The sequence below is a fragment of the Barbus barbus genome, assembly GCF_936440315.1.
Source record: "Barbus barbus genome assembly, chromosome: 50".
In the NCBI taxonomy this organism is placed as follows: Eukaryota; Metazoa; Chordata; class Actinopteri; order Cypriniformes; family Cyprinidae; genus Barbus; species Barbus barbus.
The window spans coordinates 16497821-16522400 of NC_136728.1; the positions used below are offsets into that span (position 1 = coordinate 16497821).

The window sequence follows — 24580 nt, forward strand, 5'->3', positions numbered from 1 at the left end:
TTCAAAGCAATCATGTCTTCTCTCAGAAATCACTTTATAAAAGATATATGGGTTGTGGACACCGTTTCATGCTTATTTTTCGGTTTCTAGCTTGGTCCTGCTCATACAATTGTAAGTAAAATGTAAAACTGGGTGTATTAAATTTAATTGTGTCTTTGAAAACAGAGACACTAACATACTTTATTGAGCAGTACAGATGCTACAAACTGCAGAATTATCACTCAAAACAGCCAATCTGTCTTCCCTCTTCTTTGGCGAAATAAAAACCTTTCCATCATGTTAACAAGGAGTTTTTAAAAGCATTTTCCAGTTACATTCATTTACAGCTCAAGATGGTCTGCCGTTCTGTTCTTGGATGGCGTATTTGCGAGACAGTACAACGTTATTGTAATCAAAGTTCTCATACAGATGGAAAGGAACAACCTCCTCGCTTTCATCCTAGAATGACAAAAAAGTTAATGAAGGATTTTACAAAGTCTCTGTGAAATGCAACAGAAAAGTGCATCTCAGTCCCTGAGTTACTTCCCAAGCTTGACTACATTGGTGTGTGTGTGTGTGTGTACCTGGATCTCAGCTGCACTGGGAGTGTGTGTCCTCTGGTCTGTGAAAGCAGAGGAGATCTCCAGCAGTGTGTGGTGACAGAGAGATGAAGAGGAGACGGCTATCATATCTTCTTCAGTCTCACCTGGTAGCGTACATGTGCCTGACAACACACAACAATATTCATTTACAAACCATTTCTTCTTTTACAGTGAATGTGTATATATAATCTTATCTCTGACACTGTTTATATATTCCTCTGTTGATTTGGTATTATACTGTTCTAATGTATATTTAAATCTGTTATTTTTTATTCTTCTCTACGTTTCACATGCTCGGTTTTACTGTGTTGATGCATGTTTTATAAACCGTAAACAACTATGTTTGTTAGTTGTGATCAATTTTAGGTTGCCACCTTAAAGTCTGACAAGAGACAACAGATGAAAATTAGTCTATTTGGCTAACTCTGGCTTATTTTCTGTATTTGACTGTTGATTAATGAGCACTGTCTCTTTAAATGAAAAATTCTGTCATTATTGACTCGCCCTCTTGTTGTCCAAAACTCTTTCTTTCTTCCCGTGAAACACAAAAGAAGATTTTTTTGAAGAATGTCTGTGTTGCAGATTACTATATAATGAAAGTGGATGATTGTCAAGATCCAATAAAAACAAAAAAATATGACTTTAGACAATATTCTGTCTTCTAAAGGCATTCAGTTTTTTTTTTGTGAGAAAAATAAAATTCTAGTTATTTTTTGTTACAAGTTATTTAGTTTATTTAGTTTTTACAAGTTATCTAGTTATTTTTTGTTATAAGTTGTAAAGTGAAAAATTTGCAAAAATACATAAATGAGACTTTTGTGTATGCACAAAAAAACTTTTTTTGTTAGCTGTTTCTTGTGATCAAGTGAAAGTGTCAGCATAGGCGAACATTTGGGAGATTAATTACTAAACCAGACCATCCAGAATTAATTGAAATTATGAAAATGAAATACATTTCTGTGTAGTTATATGTAATATATATACAAAGTGTGGTGGGCAATTTAGTTTTTTTTCTGCCAATTCCTACTTTTCTTTTCCTTTAGTATTTTTTTTTATTTTACAAGTTCTTATACACAAACACATATATATATACACACACACACACATATACATGAACAAAATTATAAGCGCAGCACTTTTGTTTTTGCCCCCATTTTTCATGAGCTGAACTCAAAGATCTAAGACTTTAAGTGAAGTGACATACTGCCAAGTATGGTGACCCATACTCGGAATTCGTGCTCTGCATTTAACCCATCCAACGTGCACACACACAGTAGTGAACACACACACACCGTGAACACACACCCGGAGCTTTCTCTATGAACACAAAAGGCCTATTTCTCTCAAATATTGTTCACAAATCTGTCTAAATCTGTGTTAATGAGCACTTCTCCTTTGCCGAGATAATCCATCCACCTCACAGGTGTGGCATATCAAGATGCTGATTAGACAGCATGATTATTGCACAGGTGTGCCTTAGGCTGGCCACAATAAAAGGCCACTCTAAAATGTGCAAAATAAGTAAAATAATTTTGAGTGAACTTACACTTTATGTCATAAAGGAAGGACTGATATGCTAATAAGCTGTTTAAATCCTGTCTCTCAGTGGATTTTTGCAGTAGTTTATGTGTATGTGAGAGAAAGACATCAGGCCTGGCAAGAGCTCAGCTGATGCTGATCTTAATTAAACAGCTAATTACCGGCACAGTGAAAGTCATAGTCTCAGCTGCTGGGTGAGGACCAGGCATCTGAGGGTGTAGTGTGCATTTCTGCATGTTTGTTTGAGCGTATGCAAACACCATATGTGTGTGTGTGTGTGTGTGTATGAGAGAGAGAGAGAGAGAGAGAGAGAGAGAGAGAGAAGAATCCCCACACACCCACGGCCTTCAGAACAAGGTGGTCTCAAAAACAAGACCATTAACCAGCTCACTAAAGAAACACACGAAGAAGCTTCACGCCGCTAATGAATCTGAAGGCTGATGCTGTTACGCCGTGCCGTGAACCTCTCTGACCGGTGAGCAGAGGCGTGTTTCATTAAAACTGTAGATAACCGGTAGCTCTTCTTGAGCTTTGATATGCTTTGACAAAAACCGCCTTCCTTTCAACCCACTTTAAGATTCATCTGGATGCCGATCGCCAGTGTGTTGCTGAACCCTCAAGTAAAGGCAATTCTTCAAGGGATAGTTCACTCAAAAATAAAAATTCTGTCATCAATCACTCACCCTCATGTCATTCCAAACACGTAAGACCGTGAGTCGTGGTACTCTTGTGAAAGCGAGAAGAGAAGAAATTGTTGAATAAAGTCATAATTTTTGTTTTCTTTACGCAAAAAAAGTTTTAAAAGTTTCATAACATTACGGTTGAACCACTGATGTCACATGGACTATTTTAACGACGTGCTTACTACCTTTCTGGGCCTTGAATGTGGTAGTTGCGTTGCTGTCTATGGAAGCCCAGAAAGTTCTCGGATTTCATCAAAAATATCTTAATTTGTGTTCCAAAGATGAACGAAGGTCTTAGGGGTTTGGAACGACATGAGGGTGAGTAATTATTGACAGAATTCTCATTTTTGGGTGAACTATCCCTTTAATAGCAAAGTTACGGGCCTTGACATCAAGATTATTACAGTTCTGAAAAATTCTGTTTATTTATTTAATTTTGCATTTTGGTTTAGTTTCTTTTAATTGTGCAATAGTTTTTTATTCTTTTTCAATAGAATAAAATAGGTTTTATTTAGTGTTAGCATAGCTTTAATTTTCATTCCTTTTAACATCACAAAATCTTCCAGCATTGTGTCTCTAAACAACAAATAACTGGTGTTTAAGTCCTCAATGAATCAACGTTTTTAGTTTTTGAAAGAATCTAATTAATGATTCACTCATTAAGCCATTTGTCTTCTTCCTGAATGAAGCAGCATCTCTGAACTAATTGATTCAATTGACTGAATAACTGATTCACTCAAAAGACATGACAAAATTGCCTGTCATCAAGTTTATTTACTAAATGTGACATATACAAAAAAGCAAACTGTGATTGGTTGTTTTACATGTCCTTAATGGCCTCCTTCTGAATAAACAGAATGCATCAATAATCAGGTTTGAGAGGTTAATAACTTTTTACTCTTTTTTTTATTTATTTTGATTTATTTTATTTCAATTAGCAAATTTGCAGCACCAAATGATTGGAATGTTTTTATTTGTTTATTTATTTATTTAGCCTTTCAGCAATAATATTAGGTGTTTTCATTAAATAAAACAATTATTTAAAAATAATAATAATAATTACGGTCATATTTTCAAAAGTTATAACACCATACACCTACAACATTAGGACAAGAATGCCAACAACCATGCAGTGACCTGCCAACTCATGGCAAAGGATTTTTTACCATCCCCAACAAGCAGTGGCATGATTATTCATGCTAATTAACTTCAAGTTCAGCATGCATCTTGTTGTTATTCAGTGGATACGACTGCCATTATAAACACCCCACCTAATGACTTTTACATACACCCTTTCCTCTGAATTAACACTCTGATCACAGACAAACACACTGAAAAACATGGAAGCCCTGCTCTGAACAGTAAGCCTCTCCAATCAAAAGAGGCTTTCATTCCTCCAACTATTTTATTTATTTTTGTATTAAACTGGTCATTGGAGTTTAAATGAGCTTCTCTGGCACTGCAGAAAAGAGCGACTCATTACAAGCCTGCACAGCAAGCATTAAGCCTTGCCAAGCGAGCACTTGCCCCCAGCTCTAATGACGAGGGAGCGGTTTGGAATTTGCATGCATTGAATATGTGTAATAAATGGTAATATATTTAAATCAAGCTGTATGACAGCTCTAATTACAAAAAAGCGTGCACATGAGATCTACTAAACCCTATTAAAGGTAAGGTGAGCCCATGCAATCCTTACATATGCACATGAAAAGAATATTTATGCCCGCATGCCTAGCTATTCCCATTTTAAAATACATCCATACAGGTGATGCCAACATGTCAATGTGCATTATGTGAATTTTATATGAATTTGTGATGGATCCAATTCCATTCGAAGCTGTTGTCAAATATGAAAAAGATGACAAGAATTGACGTACTTTACATGAGAAAAGAATTTGTAAAAATGTAAATAAAGACTCCAAATGTGCATCTATAGACACTTTATAAAGTGTAAAGTGTCAAGTATTTGAATTTGTTACGTTTTATAGAAATAAACACCTGTAGTGTCAGCATTTTCCTCTTCATCCTCCGAATCTCCCAAATAATTATCAAACTGCCAAGAGGAGGAAAAAATATATTTTATGAACAGTTATTTTAGAATTACAATTGATTAGAATTAGAAAATTAGTGCACAACGGAAACATTGTTCTTCACACAAAAATGTCATTCACGACTGATTTATACAATACAGTTAGATGTTAACATTTTGCTAAGCTAACAGCAACACTTCCCATAAAGTTTGATGTTAACATGTTTCTAAGTTATAACAACAGAATGTTTCTAGCTTAGCATACTCTTGAGCTTAAAAATACATAGCACAGGTAAATATTACATAAAATAGTTTTTATTAACTTGAAATCCAGACTCAAGTAATTCCAACAATGTTAGCCTAGCATGTTCTAATTAGCTTAAAATTTCAAAACACAAATAAATTAAGCAAAATAGAAATCTTGACTCAATTGATTTCGACAGAGTCTAGTGTTAACACTAGCTTAGCATACTCTAATTAGCTTATAAATGCAAAATATTGAGAAAATAATGTTTGGTTCTGAATGAATTAAAAGCATGTTTATAGGCATCTCGGATACATTTTTAGGCATCTCTAAAGAACTGTTTACCTTCACAGGTCTGTCTGGAACAGAGTTTGATGGGCAGCCCAGTCTTCCTCCAACACAACCGCCATCCAGCAGCACCTATACAAACACACAAACTCACCATCTCATTTCATTTAATGATGCTCTGAAATGACAGCAGCCATATGAATCGGTGTGATTACAATCAAAACAACATTATAATCAATACAGCTGTTTTTCTCTCCTGGTGGCAGGGAGCTAAATAATGCAGAGGCTTTTTTTAGCATTCACTAGCCTGGGATGTTAGCTGATGTGCTTTGCGTTATTGACAGTAACCAGTGCTGTGGCTCGCCAGAGCCCCACTCAGATCAATACACAGGCCAGGCGGGAGTCTTAAGCACCGTTCACACAGACAGACAGATAAGCAAAACACACATCGCAATGAAGCCATCCAATACGCTGAGAGGAGAATTCCAAAAGTCTTGAGGAAGAAACACATCAAAAAGACAGAACATACAGAAAAATTGAGAATATGTTTAGTGTTTTGAGTGGTGCTTGCTCATACTAAAGACACCACTACAATGCTAAGTTGCTAAGGGCTTCCATGCCATTTTCAGTGTGTTGCTACTGTAGCTGGAGGCATTCTGAAGAAAGCGGTGCTTTCATATAGCAAAAGTTGCAACCTCAAAGCTAGGATGTTGTTGCCAGAGCCTTGCTATATGTTTATACATGGTTCAACCTTTGGGTTACAAGTCAGACTCTCTAAACATTAGGCCACGACTGCCCCAAGTTTTTGTCAACAGTGGGATTACTGGTTCAGAGATTGCAGATTCTACCTGACCTAAAAATCCTCGGCATCCATCAAAAAAGCTCATCGACAAGAGGCATATTAAAACACGTATAAACCAACTCAACAACAAAGGCTCATTGCCTTCCATTATCAGTTGCACTCGTTCCTGTTGTGGGTCCTCAACCTGGCAACCTGCATGAGCGTTGAGTCTGAGGAGGAGAGAAATGACTCTCTCAAATATAGCTGTCAATATTAAATTCTGCACCATTAACTCAAAAAAAAAAAAACACCACTTTAACTAGATTATACATGGTTGCCCAGAGCATGTGGTTGCTAATAGGTTTTGAGTGAATTTCCAACTGGTTGTTATGGTTTATACGTGGCTGTTTGGCCACTGCATTCAGAAGAATATTTGAGTTGCACTTAACCACACAAAAATCATCATAATTCTAGGTGGTTATGCATTGTTTCCAGAGTGCTGCTAAATGATTGCAATAAGGTTGCAAGTCAATTTTAACGTTTTTATGTGGTTGCTTGCTACAGTTGAAGCTAGGCCATTGCTAAGAAAATGTGAGCGTTACTTACAAAATCTGTCACCCTGATGCTATGTTGCAATGATTGTCAGAGTGTGGCTAAATGATTGCTAAAAACTTCTGAGTGAATTTTAGCCTTTTTCTATGTGGTTGCTAGAACATTCTTATGTAGATACCTACTGGACCAAATCTATGTCTTGGTTTTTGTGTAAGTCTATGAGATTTTTTCCCCTGCCAATTTTCACAAATGGTGCCTACCCCTAATCCTGAGTATAAGCAATAGTGATGCTAGCCTTAGGAAACACCACTAAAAAGGCAAGACAAAGAAGTCGAAAAAAGAGCCAATTATACATAAGAGGGACTTGTACGTGTGAGTGAGTCTGTGTGATAAACAGAGCAATGGCTAATGCAGAGGACTTTGACTGAAGGGGAGTGAAGGAGAGGTCTGTCTAAACTTCTCCCAGTAAAGACTGTCGGTACGAGCGGTTCGGATCTATAAGGTGCTGACCTCTTCCTGATCAGCAGTCGGTGAGCAACGGCTCACCTGTCCCATCCTTTGGTATACCTTCCCCTCCATCTCTGTCCCTTCATCCTTTCTTTGTCGCTCTCGGCTGCTGTCCATCTCTCTCTGGGACGAGTCTCCATGTCCTCTAGGAGCAGTCAATCGTGGATCCATCACATTCTCTGCAATGGGATACAACAGTAAAGACCACAGGCGAAGGATCACGGACATATCAGAGAAAAGAAGATGTATGTGGCGTTCAGTATGCTCACCTGGGGTCAAGTATGTGAAGGTGGATAGGAATTGCTCATATGTTTGCTCCGGAGAGTTGCAGAACTGCTCCAGAGCTTCATTTATGGCTTGGTCATGGTCCTCCACAACTGAACCGTTAACTAAAACTGGCATCCTGTCAAACCTACCTATTCAGAAAGAAAGATATACAGAAAGAAACAGAGTGAGAGATTTGCCTGGTTCAAAGAACATTACACTAGAACACTCCGCTTTTAAAAAAATAGGCTCATTTTCCAACTCCCCAAGAGTTAAACAGTTGAGTTTTACCGTTTTCGAATCCATTCAGCCGATCGTCGGGTCTGGCGATAGCACTGATAGGCACAATGATATGACGCAGCACCTGAAAGTAGCCTACTTTCAGGCGCTGCGTAATATCATTGCGCCTGCTGCACCCATGGTACGGCAGCAAAGTTCATTGATTATTACACTGGAATGAGAGTATAGTTCCTAGCCATATCGGTCTAGACAATCGCAACTTTTCATTTTCGGTCAGTCTTAGTACACAATGTAACTACAGAAGAATCAAATTTTAAATAGGAAAAATATCGAGACTCTTTGGTCATTTTTTAGCGAGATGCTAATGGTCTAATCAGATTCAATGATCTATGCTAAGCTACGCTAAAAGTGCTACCGCAAAGACCCGGAGATCGACTGAATGGATTCGAAAACGGTAAAACTCAACTGTTTAACTCCTGGGGAGTTGTAAAATGAGCCTATTTTCAAAAAAGTGTTCCTTTAATCATGGTATATGTAGTAAAACTGTGGTTATACAAATAGTAATCAATACCCCCAAAATAAAAAAACATGGTTACCACACTTTTACTACAATAAAACCATTGTTAATTTTTGTAAGGGAAGTGTTTATGAGACAGCTGCAACTTGAGTTTAAAAGAATACAAAGTCATTTTCATTAGTCGTCATAACTTCTGCAGAAAAATAGAGCAGACACTGGACAAAGATGAAGCTTTCTAGACCGCGTGCGTTTGAGCACATTATCAAATGGAGTAGACACTTAAAGGCTTCGTGTTTGGCTGCACATGTTCGCTTGCATACGCATACAAAAAAGTATACTTTGGGCTTTACTGCCTACATAAATCAAATTTTGTTAAAAAGAGATATTTGTGTGCACCATGCAAACCCAGAGAGCCTGAACCAGATGAAACGAAGATGCAACACTGGTATAAAAAACCTAAAAAAAAAAATGATGAAGAGGTCCTGCTAGGCTGCACTTTTTTACAGGTCACTTATCACCCGCAATATGCATTATAGCTGCATTAGCCCTGATTGGAATGAAATGATCATTTTGAAGTTCAGCTTAATTACAATCAATGACGGCTGGGAAGGGGGGCGGGCAGTGATTGCCGTGACATTAAAATATAATGAAGAATGGCATGATGATCGTCAGAAACTCCGAGCTGTCGCTGTGTCATTCATCACGAACACGCCCTAGGGAGAGCCGTCTTCAGGTGGCACAACATTAGCGAGGACAGAAACAGGTGCTACACTAGGGTTTAATTACTCTCCTCTATCAATAATACAGCGCAAATCCTTGCATGGCTTCAGGCCTCAGCTGTACTGCCGGCCCACCTCTTCCTTCTCTCTTGGAATATTATACTACTACTATTCCTACAGTGTGTACTATATAGACTGTGTACAGTATGCACATTTTCTATATGTACAAAACAACCAGATTTGCCCTGAAGTGCAGTATAGTATATGACCTTTGACTTGACCTTCCATTTCCAGTATGACAAATTAACTGGAAATGATATTTCTTTTCTATACTTTGCCAAAGGTTCAAATGTGCATCACTGAATGCATATGAATGAAAACTGAAAAAAGCTAACTCAAAATATTAATAAACACTATAACAGCATAAATAATACCATAAAAAACTGGTATTTTCTGCACACTATGCAGTACTCAAGTACTCTATTCAAAATATATATCTACATTACTAGTGGTGCAAATAGTGATGTCTGATATGAGAATAAATCCTTCTTTTGAACATGAACAAAAAGAATTGCTTCACAAAGTCCTAGCAGACTGTAAGAACTACTGTATTCTGGAATAAAATTGTTAGTGAGACACTGCAATCAAAATGCAAAAAAATATTTGAAATAAAATGCTGCACAGGGACTTCTGGAAAGACTTTTGAGGGATGACTCAAATCGGTGAATCTGGTTAACGTTTTTTTTCTGAAAAGGCAAAAGGCATCTGCAACTTGTTTAACTTCCATAATGTGATGCATTTTATAGGCTAGTCAATCAAAAAAGTCACAAACTGATTGTGACTTTTCTAAAACAATGCCCAAGTATCTATTTAGTTAGACAATAGCCAATTGCATGCAGGCCTGCGTGACTTCAGCATAAATGTACGTTTGTCTGGACAAACTATGTTTTCCTTTACAATTTGGTAAAAGGAATATGCATTGAGAAAGAAAAAGGGTAACTTTTACTGTCTAGAAAGTAATAACTTCGTTCATTACAATGCAAGCATTTAAGTTGTGTTGTTTGTTGCGTTTCAGTCTCCCTCTCCATTTCCTCGCGTCTGTTTCATTGTGACAGAGCTGGCAAACATCTGCATTCATTCGCCGCCGCCACCATATGCAAATCCGTTTCAGGACTCAACAGGTTTATTTTACGGTGTCTATAAGTGTTAACACCGGCATGTAAGTGCGCTTGAGCGGGAGAATAAAGCTCTCCAGTGCGCTTGGAAACACCGGAGGAATTCTTTATTTTGTGTTGCGCCTCAGGGGAGTCGCTGAGCCTCCTCTTCATGGCCCTGCTCTTCAGACACAGGTGCTCTGCTGTTTGTGTTTTTCACTGTTCTTCCAGGCACTCGTGGTTACGTATCTTTGTTTTGCGCTCGCACACACACATCTTTTGGCCTCCAAAACAAACACACAACTGCACTAGGGCTCGCGCACAGCCCCCCAAAACACAAAAACATTATGCTAATGAGGCAGGCACAGCTGTTGCCTTCTTCTCCCTCTCTCTCTTTGTTTCTTTCAACAACAGTCGCCTAATTTCTCCCGTTCCTTTAAAGAGCCGCCAAGCAGAAACAGTTAATGCAAATATAAGCCTGCGGGAAATAAGGAGTATTTTTACAAATCCGAGCTACCCCTTCCTGCCAAAATTTGATGTGTGACTCACGCGTTCGGTATTCGGTGTAATGAGAGTGAATCATTCTGCTCCGCACCGAACCTGACGCCACAGATCACTCAGATACACAGAGGAGGCTATTTTAACAGCACATTACATACAGACGTGCTACACTGACACTGATGCATTATGAAGAGTGTGATTAGGTGTCGAATGCAGGTCATAAAAAAAGAAAGAAAAAAATATGTGGGATTGCACCTTGGCCTAATCAGGCCAATTTGAAAATCTGTGCAATGTAACACATTTAAAGACATATTTTGATATTTAGTTATTTGAGTTATGTGAGATATGCTTAAATATGCTATCACGGAAATAGGAAATAAAATCATTTTAATAAGTATTTTATTGAACACACATAAATCATAAACATCTTAAAGACATTTTCTGAACGTCTGTTTGACATCTGATAGGAAATGTCCTATAGACGTATTGCAGATGAGCAAACACAAAATTACAATTTATTTCTGTGATGAAAAACTGAATTTTCAGCATCATTATTCCAGTCTTCAGTGTCACATGATCCTTCAGAAATCATTCTAATAGGCTGATTTGGTGCTGAAGAAACATTTCCATTAATGTAGAAGCTGCTTAATACTGGTATATTTGTGGAAACGATGATTTTTCGTTTTTTGTTTTTTTCAGAATTAATAGAAAATGTAGAACTTATGGCATTTATATGAAATAGCCTTTATTATCTTTCCTGTCACTTTAAGTTAATTAAATGCATTATTGAACAATAGAAGTACTAATTTCTTAAAAACCTTAAAAATATAATTAGGCTAATAATATTAATAGAACACGTTCCAACCAAACTACATTATATAGTGTTAATTTGGGAAGAAAGACAAATTCTTGCATGACTGATCTAATATCTTAGGAGATTTACTGCATTAATCTTTTTGGTGAATAAAGTCCATATTAATACACAGACCAATGATGCACTGAGTTTGTGCTTGTTTTCATTCAAACGTGTGTGAGTTGTGCTCAGACACCTGTTGTTAGCAGCAGTTAACCTCAAGATGAGCCAGTCAACCTTCACAAACACTGAACCTCTTCCACTGTCACTAAGCCATTTGCTTTAATATCTCAAATAAAAATTAGCTGCACCACACAGCTCTCAGTTTTCGGAGTGCATTGACCAAAAGGTAAGAAATATGCATGTTATTAAGATCAATATTCTAAGACTATGAATTAAATATTTAGAAAATTATGTGATATTCTTGCACCTTATAGAAAATAAACACCCAAGTAATTGTGTTTTTTTCTAATATAATTATTATACATATAAAAGTTTATTATCTTTAGGCTATTTTTGTATTTTTTGTCTTGCACTAACGTTAGTGTTAAAAGCCAGAGCTTAGCCTACTTGTTTAACAAGATTTTTCTAGCGAATTTGATTATCTAAAGACATTAAAGCGAATCTAAACAGTGTACAAATTAGAAACGATAACTGTTAGAAGAAAATAAGAGAATAACAGCGTTCAGAGCTCATAGAAACATCTCAGACGTACCGTTTAAACAGAATGTGAAACGCCAGTTTCGCACTGGATGCTGGGTAATGTAGTCGTTTTATTGCAAGCTGAACGGGATTCTAAAAGAGAAACGGGTATAAGGAAAACTGCAACCAGTTTCCTATGGGAATGTTTCTATGCTATCAGGGAAACGGGGAAAGGGGTATATGGTTCAGCGTTTGTTTGTTTTTTTTTTGTTTTTATTACTTTGATTAATTATGATAATAATAATACAAATCGTATCATACTAGTCTATTCTTAATATGATGCTAGTCCTAATTCAGTCACAAGATATGCAATTTACCTTGAATTTCTTGACAAAATGTTTATATTCTACAACTATTAAATTGAATAATAATTCATTTTTGTTTTTCATTTATATTTTACACAGTTCTCTGCAAAAAAGATGTCCTTACAGCCTCTGACTGCTGTGAACTGTGCTTGCCTTGTGCAACCAGGCTTCTCCTTATTAGAGCTGGAGGGTGACGTTTACCTCTTTGGTCAAAAGGGCTGGCCAAAACGCTCGTGTCCAACTGGGATATTTGGTGTACGCATAAAAAACGGAGAACTTAAGCTGCGTGCCATTTCATTTTCAAACAACTCTTGTTATATCCCTCCCCTCCGATGTCCTGCGATAGCTCATTTTGAGCCTCACGATGGCAGTCCTGAGTGTTACCTCATTCATGGTGGCCGAACACCCAACAATGAGCTGTCTTCAAGTCTCTACATGTTAAGTGTGGACAGCAGAGGATGTAATCGCAAAGTCACATTGTGCTGTCTAGAAAAAGAGTTGGTTGGAGATGTCCCTAGCGCTCGATACGGCCACACCCTGAGCGTGATCCATAGCCGAGAGAAGACTGCCTGCGTTTTGTTTGGTGGCAGGTCCTACATGCCCCCCACCGAAAGGACCACGGAAAACTGGAACAGTGTGGTGGACTGTCCACCACAGGTCTTTCTTATTGACCTAGAGTTTGGTTGCTGTACTGCCCACACCCTCCCTGAGCTCACGGATGGTCAGTCGTTTCACGTAGCGCTTGCGAGAGAGGACTGTGTCTACTTCCTGGGCGGTCACATCCTCAGCTCTGATTGCCGACCGCCTCGTTTAATCCGCCTACGTGTGGAGCTTCTCCTAGGAAGCCCTGTCCTCACCTGTACTGTTCTTCATGAAGGTCTCACCATTACCAGTGCCATAGTTGCCCCTGTTGGCTATCATGAGTATATAGTTTTCGGCGGCTACCAATCTGAGACTCAGAAGCGGATGGAGTGCACATACATTGGCCTGGACGATGTCGGAGTCCACATGGAGCCTCGTGAACCTCCTCAGTGGACCAGTGAGGTAACCCACAGCCGTACTTGGTTTGGTGGTAGCCTGGGCAAAGGAAGTGCCTTGATTGCAATCCCCTCTGAAGGAAACCCAGCCCCACCAGATGCTTACCATTTCTATCAGGTGAGCTTCCAGAAGGAACAAGATAGAGAAGCATCAACTCAGGGATGCAGTCAGGAGTCCACTGATTTTGAGGACTCTGCACCTTTGGAAGACTCTGAGGAGCTCTACTTTGGCAGAGAACCTCATGAGCTGGAGTATAGCAGTGATGGAGAGGGTGACACCTACAATGAGGAAGACGAGGAGGATGAATCTCAGACAGGCTATTGGATCAAGTGCTGCCTCACCTGCCAGGTGGACCCCAACACCTGGGAGCCCTACTACTCTACTGAGCTCACCAGACCTGCCATGATCTTCTGCTCCAGAGGTGAAGGTGGACATTGGGTCCATGCCCAGTGCATGGAGCTCCCCGAAAGCCTTTTGCTTTGCCTCTCTCAAGACAACAGCAAGTACTTCTGCTTGGATCACAGAGGCCTGCCCAAGCAGGAGATGACACCACCACGCCAGATGATGCCAGTGAAGAGAGTCCCAATGAAGATGACCCATCGCAAGGCTCCAGTTTCAATGAAAATGACCCCAGCTAAGAAGAGCTTTCTGCGAAGACTTTTTGACTGAAATCTTGTTGTTCTGTTCTGTTATATATCATAACTATGTGTTTTATATTAGCAGAAAATTGGATGTGATTTTTTTTTTCATAGAAATAACAGAAATGTATTGTTAATTGAATGAATATGCTTACTGCAGTAAGGAAACTAAAAGCTTTTTTTTTTACAAATCGTGTTTGTTATTGTTAAATTGATGATTTATTTCTTCTTTAAAATGTGGGGCTGGGAGCTTGTAGAGTGTTTTTTCTGCTTAAATAAAGAGAAATAATTTGAATGGAAAATCGTTTAACTGTGTTTTTAATTTATATATGTTTATACATACAAACACACACATTATATTGTTATACACATTATAACATATTACAATAAATAAAATAGGACAAAAAGTTCTCAATTGGATTTTTTGATTATTTTTATTATTTCCCAAAAGGAAAGGAAGTCAGATGTAATTTATTACAAAACATTTTATACTTATATCTGTTAAAAAAAGTATGAATTCATGAATTACAACAATCACTGTAATGCTCTTGCAAAATGAAAGAAAAAATTAATGATGGGTCAAGAACATTACCAGTGCCTTTGTGCAAGTCTACAAAACTTTTTTTTTAACAATTATAAATGCAGTGCAGTGTTTTATTTCAAATAAAAAAGAACAAAGCAATTTAAACACTTTAAATTGTCACTTGTGATTATATGACAAATTAGCATTTGAAATTGTTGTATAATGTATCAAAGTAAGTTAAAAATCAATCAAATCAATACACATAGAAACCAGTCAAATCAATTCGCAAATAAATCAATCAACTGAAAAAGAAAATAAAATGCATTTGTAAAGTGAATCACTCAAATCCTATTAAGAGAGCACAATAAACACAATGTTTTAAATCTAGTAGTATTAAACAAAATAAGAGAAACATGATTAATAAATTGAGGTACAAGTTTAAGTGAATAGCCCACAAATGTCTAAACTGTAACACATACAGTAGCAATAAAGAAATTCGAACAATAGAACAATAGTCAATAGATGCTATGGTGTAAAACGCATGCTAATTTCTTCCAGAATATTTTAAAATGTGTTTGTGTGAGTGTCATGGTGCAAATGTCCTGTTGGACCTGTAAGATTGAAGAATGAGGTAGATTATAGGGTAAATGTATGTAATTGTGCAAATGCTGTAGCATAGTGTCTATGGGTGTTCATAGTCATTTGTGGACCGGTTGAAAACCATCAATATACTGCACTGCTAAAATAACCCATTTTTCTTTATACTTTTCTTTAGACCTTCTGCAAAGGAGACAATTTGTGTTTCCTAATTTCATTTTGGCTTTGTCCTGTGTGATATATTAATATGACCATCGTAAATGTGGGGCTCTTTTAACACAATTTCAGTGACTTACAACTCCCTCATACGTTTTCATAAATAACATTTCTGTATGAATTCGTGAAGGTGTCACAACCTGGCAATACAATAAAATCCCCCATATTTCACAAGCAGCAAGAGATAAAACACAGACAATTTGCCTGTAAAAGCTGGGGAGAAAAAAAGCCTGCCCATACAATTTTATCTCTGCCATAAAACAATTTAGCTCACGTTTATGCACTGGCTTCAAAAAAATAATGAAGTGAATAATAAAGCCATTACATGTGATATTACATCTCATCTCAAGAAATAAAATCAATTACTTAACAATATTTTCATTAGCAAGAAAAAGTGTCCATTAAAGAAAGTCAATCAAAAAAAAGTTCAAAAATCTGGGACTTCAAGAGCCATATCAACTTCATCTGGGGTCTCTTCTGGGTTGAATGTGGCCTGCATTGCTTTTGCTGAATTCTTGTGAGCCTCCATAAACTTCTGAAGATACTTGGAGGTGTACAGCCAATGGTGTTTAAGTATATCTTCAAGTTCAAACATTTTAGACTGCCTTGCATTCATCTTCCGAAAACGTCTGAACAGCTTGTTCCCAGACTCATTGCCTTCACTGGCCCATGCTCCAATAGACCCGTCCCTCTCAACAATCTCAGGAACATGGGCCAGAGTTTTGTGGAGGTAGTTGGTGATTTTTCCATCATAGCGGTACTTAAACGTGGTGGAAAGCAGATCAGCAAATTGCTGAGAATTGTAGCTGTATTGACAGAGTTGGTCAGGGCAGTCTCGGGAGGGACAGGTGGAACGCCACACAGGCTTCATCTTGAGGTAGAGGTCCATCATTTTTCGTAGTGCCTCGCGCCGTTCCTCAGAAGGAACCAGCTCGCAGACCACCTCCACAGCTTCACGTGTCATCAGCCGACGAGCATAGTTTCCATTCATCCTCATCACAGGCTTGAATTTCAGCTTCTTTCTTAGCTGTTTGTCCAGGGTTGACCGCCAGCGACGGCGTTCCTCTCGACTCGGATTGCTCTTCTGGTAGACTTCGCCAATCTCATCCTGAAAGATCTTGTAGAGTTCAGTAGCATTGCCAATGTCGCAGTGCAGGGCATCTAGAGTAGGCTGGGTCTCCATGAAAGGCTTGGCGGAAACACCTTTGACCCGGTCACGGAGCTCATCAGCAGACTCTGAGAAAGGATTTGTCCTCCAGATCTCGTAGCGCTCAATATTTTCATCGTGGCTACGTGTGATGGAATGTAGTACCATGTTCTGAGACGCTTCAGCTCGGGTTGAGTCGCAGAGTGTGCATATATAAGTGGAGCCTGATGCTTCTAGGCCTTCCATTTCACGAACCATCTTCTCATCGTAGCCTGTGCCCCGGAAGAAGAACCTAAATGATCGTAGCAGACCACCAACCGATAAAATAAGCCGACTTTCCGTCATGGCTTTCCGCTCTGCCACCACAGGTCCCAAGATGGCTGTCAGGGTCTCGTGGTCGGACTCGTCCACAAACACGAGGCACAAAGGTCTGCAGGAGAGCTCAGAGTTTGGCTTTTGTTCCTGAAAGATGGTGATGCCATCATCTTCACCCTCAGCTCGGATGGAGATGGACATGATTGTGAAGGAAAACCTCACTGCCTTCTCAGGAACCACTGGGCCAGATCCATGCTTCTCGCTGACATCTCCCATACCATCACATGATTCTTTCACCACAACGGTAAAACCGGAGGTGCATATGCTGTCATCCAGCCCCCTCTCTCTCAGTCCTTCCATTATGTCCTCCTCCAAATCTTTTAATGCAGAAACCAGTGCCACATCGTAACGGAATCTTCTGGAGATGGTGTCTGCAGGGACATCGTCAACAGAGGTTGTCCAACCAGAGAGGCCATCAATGATGCCCACATCCCAGGAGCTGGAAACGTTTTTTAAAGCTGGCTGCCACTCAAACTGGTGGAACCCAGGAAGAAGCTCTTTCTCAGCATTGCGTAGAGTGTGCAGGGGTTGGAATATTTGGCGACCACTAGTGGCCTTTACAGTGCGGTACATCTTGTGGTACTGACTGCAGCTGAGGAAGGTGTTTACCCTTATAGCCAAACACACTGCAGGATGCAGCCCAAATCCCCTGCCTGAAAGAGAATACAGAGAGAAAACAAAACTGTGTGAGATAGAATCAGAAGTTTGAATTCATAGAACTGTTTATCCAGAATAAACTCGAAGATTGTGAGCCTGAATGTGTGTTTGTGGACTGATTTCAGAGCACTATCAAATGAGCGCTAGCATCTCTGGAATTCTGATTGTAATTGCAGCATGTAATATGTCCTAATTGTTCTAGATTAGCGAGATTATTAATGCTTAAATTAGAAGAGAGGTGACTCAGCTGGGCTGGAAATACTGATCTATTGGCTGATGATGAAAACAGGCACCAGCTGGGCCCTGTTCCCCTGGGGCCGAAGACAGTATCTATGTCATTTGCAGATACAAGGGCTACTGATGTTGTTTTCATCCTAACAGGCTCTTTACACGAATTGTTATTGTGTATTGAGTCTCACATGTGCACGTACGTACACACACATATTCAGTAAAGTGGTGATTATTCTATTTAAATTGACAGTGAGGCTTGTAAGAAAAGAATTCATTAATTTTTGTTATATTATATATGTAGATAACCTTGTGGACGTGTACAATCTATTGCAGGTAGTAAATGTGAACATAATTTTGTAAAATTACATGTTAAAGCTGTTGTTCTATGAAAAATGAGTACAATTATCTGCAGTCAGGCAGTGAAAATTAGACTAGTTCATTCTAGAAAACAAATAATAATGCCATATATTAGATTGTAAAAATGTTATATATTCTTATTCTTGGTGGCTCCCAAGCTTATGCGAGTAAGTCAATAATGCATTATCTGTTCATTCTAGTTGTATTTGTCTGACAACGACTGCTTTGACAGTCACATATTGTGGGTGATATGTTTCTTGGCAATACCTTGCATCATAGCTTCCAGTTCATCTGCTTGTTTGTGTTCATTCCCAGCTCTCAACGCCAGAAGGAAGAGCGTCAAACAGACTGACTTCACATCCCCTCCTTCCTCCTTTTCAGCAAAAACCTTCACCTGGTTCTTCAAGTCTCTCAGCCTGTGCTTTTGAGCCCGACGGGTCAGTGACAAAAGGTGCTGTCGAGGACGCCCACCTTTGTTGACCGGCAAGTAACCATCAATATTCTGGTCTGAAGGTGTTTGTTCTTCTTGAGACTCTTTTTCATGGTAGTGGTTGAGGCAGTGTTCACTAAAAGAGTCCAATCGGACCCAGTCGCTGCATCCTTTTTTGGGGCAGAGCAGAGGGAGAGAGTTGAGGGTGGCAAGGAAAAATTTGGCTGGCCTGGTCAGGTGAGATAGATTTAGATGTTGGTTACAGGTGGGACAGTTTGGGCCCAAAGCACGACTGTATCTTAGGATGCAGACCCGACAGAACAGGTGTCTACACGGTGACTGGACAGGGTCAGTAAGCAGATGATCACATATTTGGCAAGTAACAGCAAGTATGAAGTCTGCTGGGACTTCGGTGGGGATGAGCTTAGTGCTCAGATGGTCCCTCTGACATTGTGTGATATTCTTTACCCACTGTCCCCTCTGAACTGATAGTTTTAACCATTCTTTCCCACCTGATCCCACAGTATTCTCTGTGGTCAGTTTCCACACTCTATTGGCCCCTGAGAATTCTGAGGAGTCCCTTTTGATTCTCTTTGGAAAGCTGTGTGCACTTTTAAGTGGTTTAGCCCGCTTCCTTCCTATTCGCTGAAAAGAGCTCTTCTTAGGGAAGCAGAGGTCACAGTTGGAGGTGTGGGGCTTCCAGTCTGGGATTTGGGTCCTAGTGAATGAACAGAAACCTCCTCCCCTCATGGCAGCAGTCCAGCATCTGTGACAAAACAAAGATGGATGCACCGTCTCCATGTCGGTTGTTACATCCACCTTGAAGACCTTCAAGATCACTTCCGGCCAGGTCAGAAACTTGCAGCCCATCCTACGCAAAGCACACCGGCTAGACTCTTCCAAGTCTCCCTGGATTTCATGCGATGGACCTTTAGCCTTCCTTATTGAAAGTCCACAAAGGCGACACAGGCATCTGCAAAAGACACAATTAAATTAATCTTGTCATGTTCCAAATGTGCACAAGTTAAAACAACATTCAGAATTCACACAATTGACTTTTATTAGTTATTATTAGTAGACTCACTTGAGAAGATTCATATGTGTATCAATTTCCTGCAGCTTAAGGTCCACTCTCCCTCGAGCACTCTCCATGTTTTCCTTACTCTTCCCTCCAAAACAGAGCTTCATAACACTGCCTGGAGAGCCTGCCACCTCTATTGCTACCTCAGGCTGGTTTTCCTTCTCCACCGGTGTTTCATTAGGCAGAGGGGCCTTCTCCATGGACCTGACCCGAAAGAGCTTAAACTTCCATTCCGAAAACTTAGGATGTGACAGTTCGTCAGGCATGGAGGCTCTGGGAGCATCTTCAGAACTCCACCTCCCTTTCTCCATGGCGTCAGCTTAGTCTCAGCTGCTTTCAATAACGAGAAAAGAAAGTGAGAAGGAATAAGATTAATTCTTTATGAATCAAGAGTTTATGAGACTGAGATTAGCTTGGCTGCCAAGGAATATTCTTAGGTGTAATAGAAAATGGTGGGGGAGTGGGGGTTTCAGGCTTACAAATCCACAAAAGAAGAGCAAAACAACATTATTTCCAAGGATGTAACACAATCAGGCAGATTTACTTAGGTCTACAAGCATAGTTTGTTAAAAGCAGCCCTGAAATCCTAGCCCAAACGGGAGAGCTTTGCTCTGACCCGGAGTACAGTATTATACCATAAGTGGCATTTAGCGCCTCTGTAAAATGCCTGAGACAAGCGTTCAGAAATCGATCTGCTGCTGAAAACTTCATTTCTCTCCTCCCTAACACTCCCGCTCAGGGACCCACCATGTCCTTTTTCTATCCCTCATCTTTCGTTTAATGTTTTGCCCCTCATCTTTCTCAGGTACCAAGAGTTTGCTAAATGCACACCTCTAGGGCTGTCAATCACTTATAATAGTCATTTACTGTGCTTGACCCAGAGTTTAAGTCCATGGAGGAGCATGCTGGCATTTAATGGATTACTTGAGAGAAAGCGAGAGAGGCAAGTCTTATGATGCACAGCCACTGACTGAAGTCTGATGAAGGGAAATTGAAATGCCAGCCATTCCCTATGAATCAGATTCTATCCTGTGTTTCAACCATGTCACTCCCTGAGTGTGGTGATCTGCATAAACACACAAATAAAAACAAGGACTACCTCAGAAGTCACATCACTCGGACTAGTAGTAGCTGTCAAACCCTTGCAGATTCTCAAAACAACTGTGTCACGATGTGACACTCAGCTCTCTTCCCATCCTCGAGAACGTAAAACGGTCCTCTTTCCTGATCAATAAATCAACAAACGCTTACCATAACACTCCCATGGCGAGTACATGCTGGCATTTTCTCTCTTTCTCTCTCTCTCTCTTTCTTTTTCTTCCTCTCAGCTTGTGTTTGCACCCTGAGTCTCTCAAGCTATCAGCTCTGAAGTGAACTATTGAGACACGCATACACACAAACAGCTGAGAGCATTCGGTCTGTCAGTCAGCTGGGTTGTCCTACCTTGGTTTTGAGGCTCAGCTGGCGAATTCTCCCCTGGGGCCTTTCCGCATGGGGGCCTAGTGCGTTTTTGAGTGTGGATGTCTTCCAGGCTCTCTATCTAAGAGTGCCTGGCTGGATCTCAGTCACTTGGTGCTCCTATAAAACACTGTGTCTCTCCATAGGAAGAGAGTCCTATTTATACCTCTCTGTGGGGTCCTTAACTGCCACAATTTAGCACCTGAGATGGGAGGTCTCGGGAAGGGGGGGGGGGGGGGGGGGGGGGGTGATGCTAACCACAATCACACACAAGCACACATACACGCACTAAGATAATGAGGACATAGACTTCTATTGTTGATGACACTTTATTTTAATGGTTCTCTGTAGACATTCTGTTGACTATAAATAAATTTGCAGCTATATGTCAACTACCAGTCATTAGAGTATTAGTAGACTGTCTACATAATATCTGCTAACACTATTCTAATAGACCCCCAAACACATATTCTACTGAATATAAGTAATTTAGTGAGTACATGTTGACGAACCTTAACTTAACAGTCTGCTAATACTCTACTAATACTCTAATAAGAGTTAGCGGACATGTAGTTACCTTTAGTCAATTTCTAAAGGGGGGTATCAAAATAAAGTGTAATCCTATTGTTTTAATTACAATTGGCATACAGACTAACTCTAACCATAAAAAAATATCTAAATCAAGACATCCTTAAAAGGGATATTTTGTCATATTTAGCTAACTATTTCAAAGTAAACTCGTATACACACATATACACCAATATGAGACATCATAGACCTAAGATCTGCACACAGATACTCCAATACACAACATACACCAAGTATTTTTGACACACAAACGCACATGCACAGTCTGCATCATAAACATGTGTCAGTACAAGCCACATGGATACAAACTAACGCATTCCCCTGCTGTTTTCCCCCGGCGCTCTCTGAAACTCATCTCCAGCAGGTGGTCCAAGCCAACATGCTGCAGCTCTGCTATTTGATCCCTCTCTATATAGAAAAACAGATGCCATTAAAACACATCAGATCAGAGGAATCCATTAAAAGAGAGCTGACAACCATCTACTCAAGGCTGCCTGACTAAAATGTCCTTTACGGTGCATTCAAAAGTTGGAAAAGCATGGCAAATATAGGGTATAGTCTGACTGCATTTCACAATTTTAGATTCTGAGACGAGTTTATTTACTTTTTGGACAAATTACCTATACTAGGATGTCACTATAATGAGCATTATCTCTACAAATGGGCTCTTTTGCATTCCCTCTGTGAACGTTGTTGGTGTCATCAGCAAATATGAATTAAAGAGTCTTATTCATTGATAAATAAATCAAGGGTGTTTTTGCAGAAGAGTTATTGTTCTGTAATTGGTGCTATTCTGTCTAGACTTCTTGGTGTGGGATCTGACAGTCTAGTCATTAAACAGTCACCAAGTGCCTGCAAGCATTGTGTGGCCTGTCTCATCTGAGAGCCACAACTTCTGCAAGCCAAACAAAGAGTAAACATAATAGATAATGTACAGTGTAGGTCATTCTACAACATGGCCACCATTTGTGCCCTATAAATACATGTATAAAAATTACTTTGACAATGAAGAGCTGTTGCAGTCTTTTGCTTTAGAATGACCCATATAATACGACACACAGAAATATGAAAATTAATGATTTAAATTCAAATTATTTTAATCCATTTAAATGGGTGAACAGAGAGAGAAATAAATAAAACCTCATTATTGTGAGTAATAAAGGGACAGAAAGTAATTTTTATGCAAAAGACAGTTTGCTCTTGGCCAAATTATAATAGCCAAATCTATAAACTGAGCAAAATTAGAAAGGTCATTGAAAATACCAGTTTTTACAAGTGCTCCTTCATCCTTCACAAAGATTCCTCGAGGGCCTGAAAAACAAAGCCGACTTAAAGCATTTGATTGATCGTGATAGAGGTTACATGGGTGCATGTTTATTGACTCATTAATGTTTTGTACTGCATCATTTACAGGAACAAATCACACAAAATTACAAGTCTGTTATCATTTACTCACCTTCATAATGTTCCAAACCTGTACGACATTCTTTCCTCCATAGAATACAAAAGGAGGCATTTCGACAAATGTCCAAGCTGCACTTTTATATACGAAGAAATTAGACAGTGATTCATACTATTAGACTTTAAAATGGAGAATAAAAAAGTACATTCAATCATTTGTGATTCTAAAGTCAAATGGGGTTGGAACAACACAAAGGTGAATAAAAATGAATACTTCAAAAATTGTAGTTACCACTGCTAACAAAGCATAACAAGGAGTAGTTTTTCCAGTAAGTTGCTACTTTTTGTTAAGTTTTTGGCTACTTTTCACCTTCTGTAGGCAAAAAAGCTATTTTTTTCTAAGATGGCCATGTATTCTGATGAAGTCATATTTTCATGTCAAAGCTTACAATAGTTGCTAATTAAGAGCGTAGCTGTTTGCATTTATGTGGTGCCATTAGCCAGTAGCCATCAGGGTAAATAAATGATAGAATTTTAATTTCTGGGTAAAATTAACTTTGTAGTTAAGCCTGCCAGATCCTTCAGTCTTCATAAATCTAAAGAATGAGAAAAACAGAAAGAAACCGTAGGTCCGTTGCCATGGCAAAGCAAACAGAGCTGCAGATGTCCATCTAACAAACAAGCGGTGACCCCTAGAGATCTGCGCCTCTCTCCGCCTGCTAATTGACTTGTTATTGATAAGCCCAATGGCAGTTTGATTTATGTGAAAAATGTCTTCAGTCGACAGCCACCTGGCATTAAGCTGGGTGTTATTCTCCACTGTGTGTGTGTGAGTTTTTGGGGAATAGTTGTTGAGGTACTGTTATCACCATCTGAGGGGACACCTGGCATGTGGGGTCAAAGATATTGGTGTCAACGCAGGGGGCAAAATTGAACTGCACACCAATCAAAGCACATTATTTGAGTGAGGAGGTGAATCATTGACACGCACAGTTTTTTAAAGGTCACTAGTACCTGTTTAAAGAGTTTTTCATCCTCTGACATTTATGTGACGCTTTTATGACGTCAAAGCGGTAGTTTTTGTTTTGATCGAATAACTTGCTGTATTGAATCCCATAATTCGCTGAAGTGCTTGGAAGTATGAAGCACCACTGCCAGTAAAGCATAACACTAGCGTAGCTTTTCCTGTAAGAAGCTACTTTTTGGCGAGGAAATGATTCGCGAATTTAGCTTTTTTTCTAAGATGGCCATGTATTCAGATGAAGTCACATTTTCATGTTAAAGCTGACAACAGTTGCTAATAAGAGCTTAGCTGTATGCATTTTTGTGGTGCCAGTAGCCAATAGCACTTAGTAAAATGGCTTGATAATCAGGTGACTGGCAA

At 39.3% G+C, this 24580-nt stretch overlaps 3 protein-coding genes across 3 annotated transcripts; 1 reads left to right on the forward strand and 2 right to left on the reverse strand.

Annotated features, from left to right (window-relative positions):
- Window positions 1-327: 327 nt before the first annotated feature.
- Window positions 328-11619, reverse strand: LOC306868061 (intraflagellar transport-associated protein-like; the record flags this gene model as incomplete). Its single annotated transcript, XM_079414052.1, has 7 exons — window positions 328-438; window positions 564-703; window positions 4802-4856; window positions 5422-5496; window positions 7208-7383; window positions 7474-7616; window positions 11588-11619. The coding sequence occupies 7 exons, from the start codon at window positions 11617-11619 to the stop codon at window positions 328-330; spliced, it is 732 nt and encodes a 243-aa protein (XP_079270178.1).
- A 954-nt stretch (window positions 11620-12573) lies between these two features.
- On the forward strand, window positions 12574-14166 carry LOC306868428 (V(D)J recombination-activating protein 2-like; the record flags this gene model as incomplete). The annotated part of the gene is made up of 1 exon (XM_079414585.1): window positions 12574-14166. The coding sequence occupies one exon, from the start codon at window positions 12574-12576 to the stop codon at window positions 14164-14166; it is 1593 nt and encodes a 530-aa protein (XP_079270711.1).
- A 1732-nt stretch (window positions 14167-15898) lies between these two features.
- Window positions 15899-20060, reverse strand: rag1 (recombination activating 1; the record flags this gene model as incomplete). Its single annotated transcript, XM_079413875.1, has 3 exons — window positions 15899-17646; window positions 18506-19641; window positions 19753-20060. 3 exons carry the CDS (start codon window positions 20058-20060, stop codon window positions 15899-15901), a joined length of 3192 nt encoding a protein of 1063 aa, XP_079270001.1.
- Between the last annotated feature and the right edge of the window lie 4520 nt (window positions 20061-24580).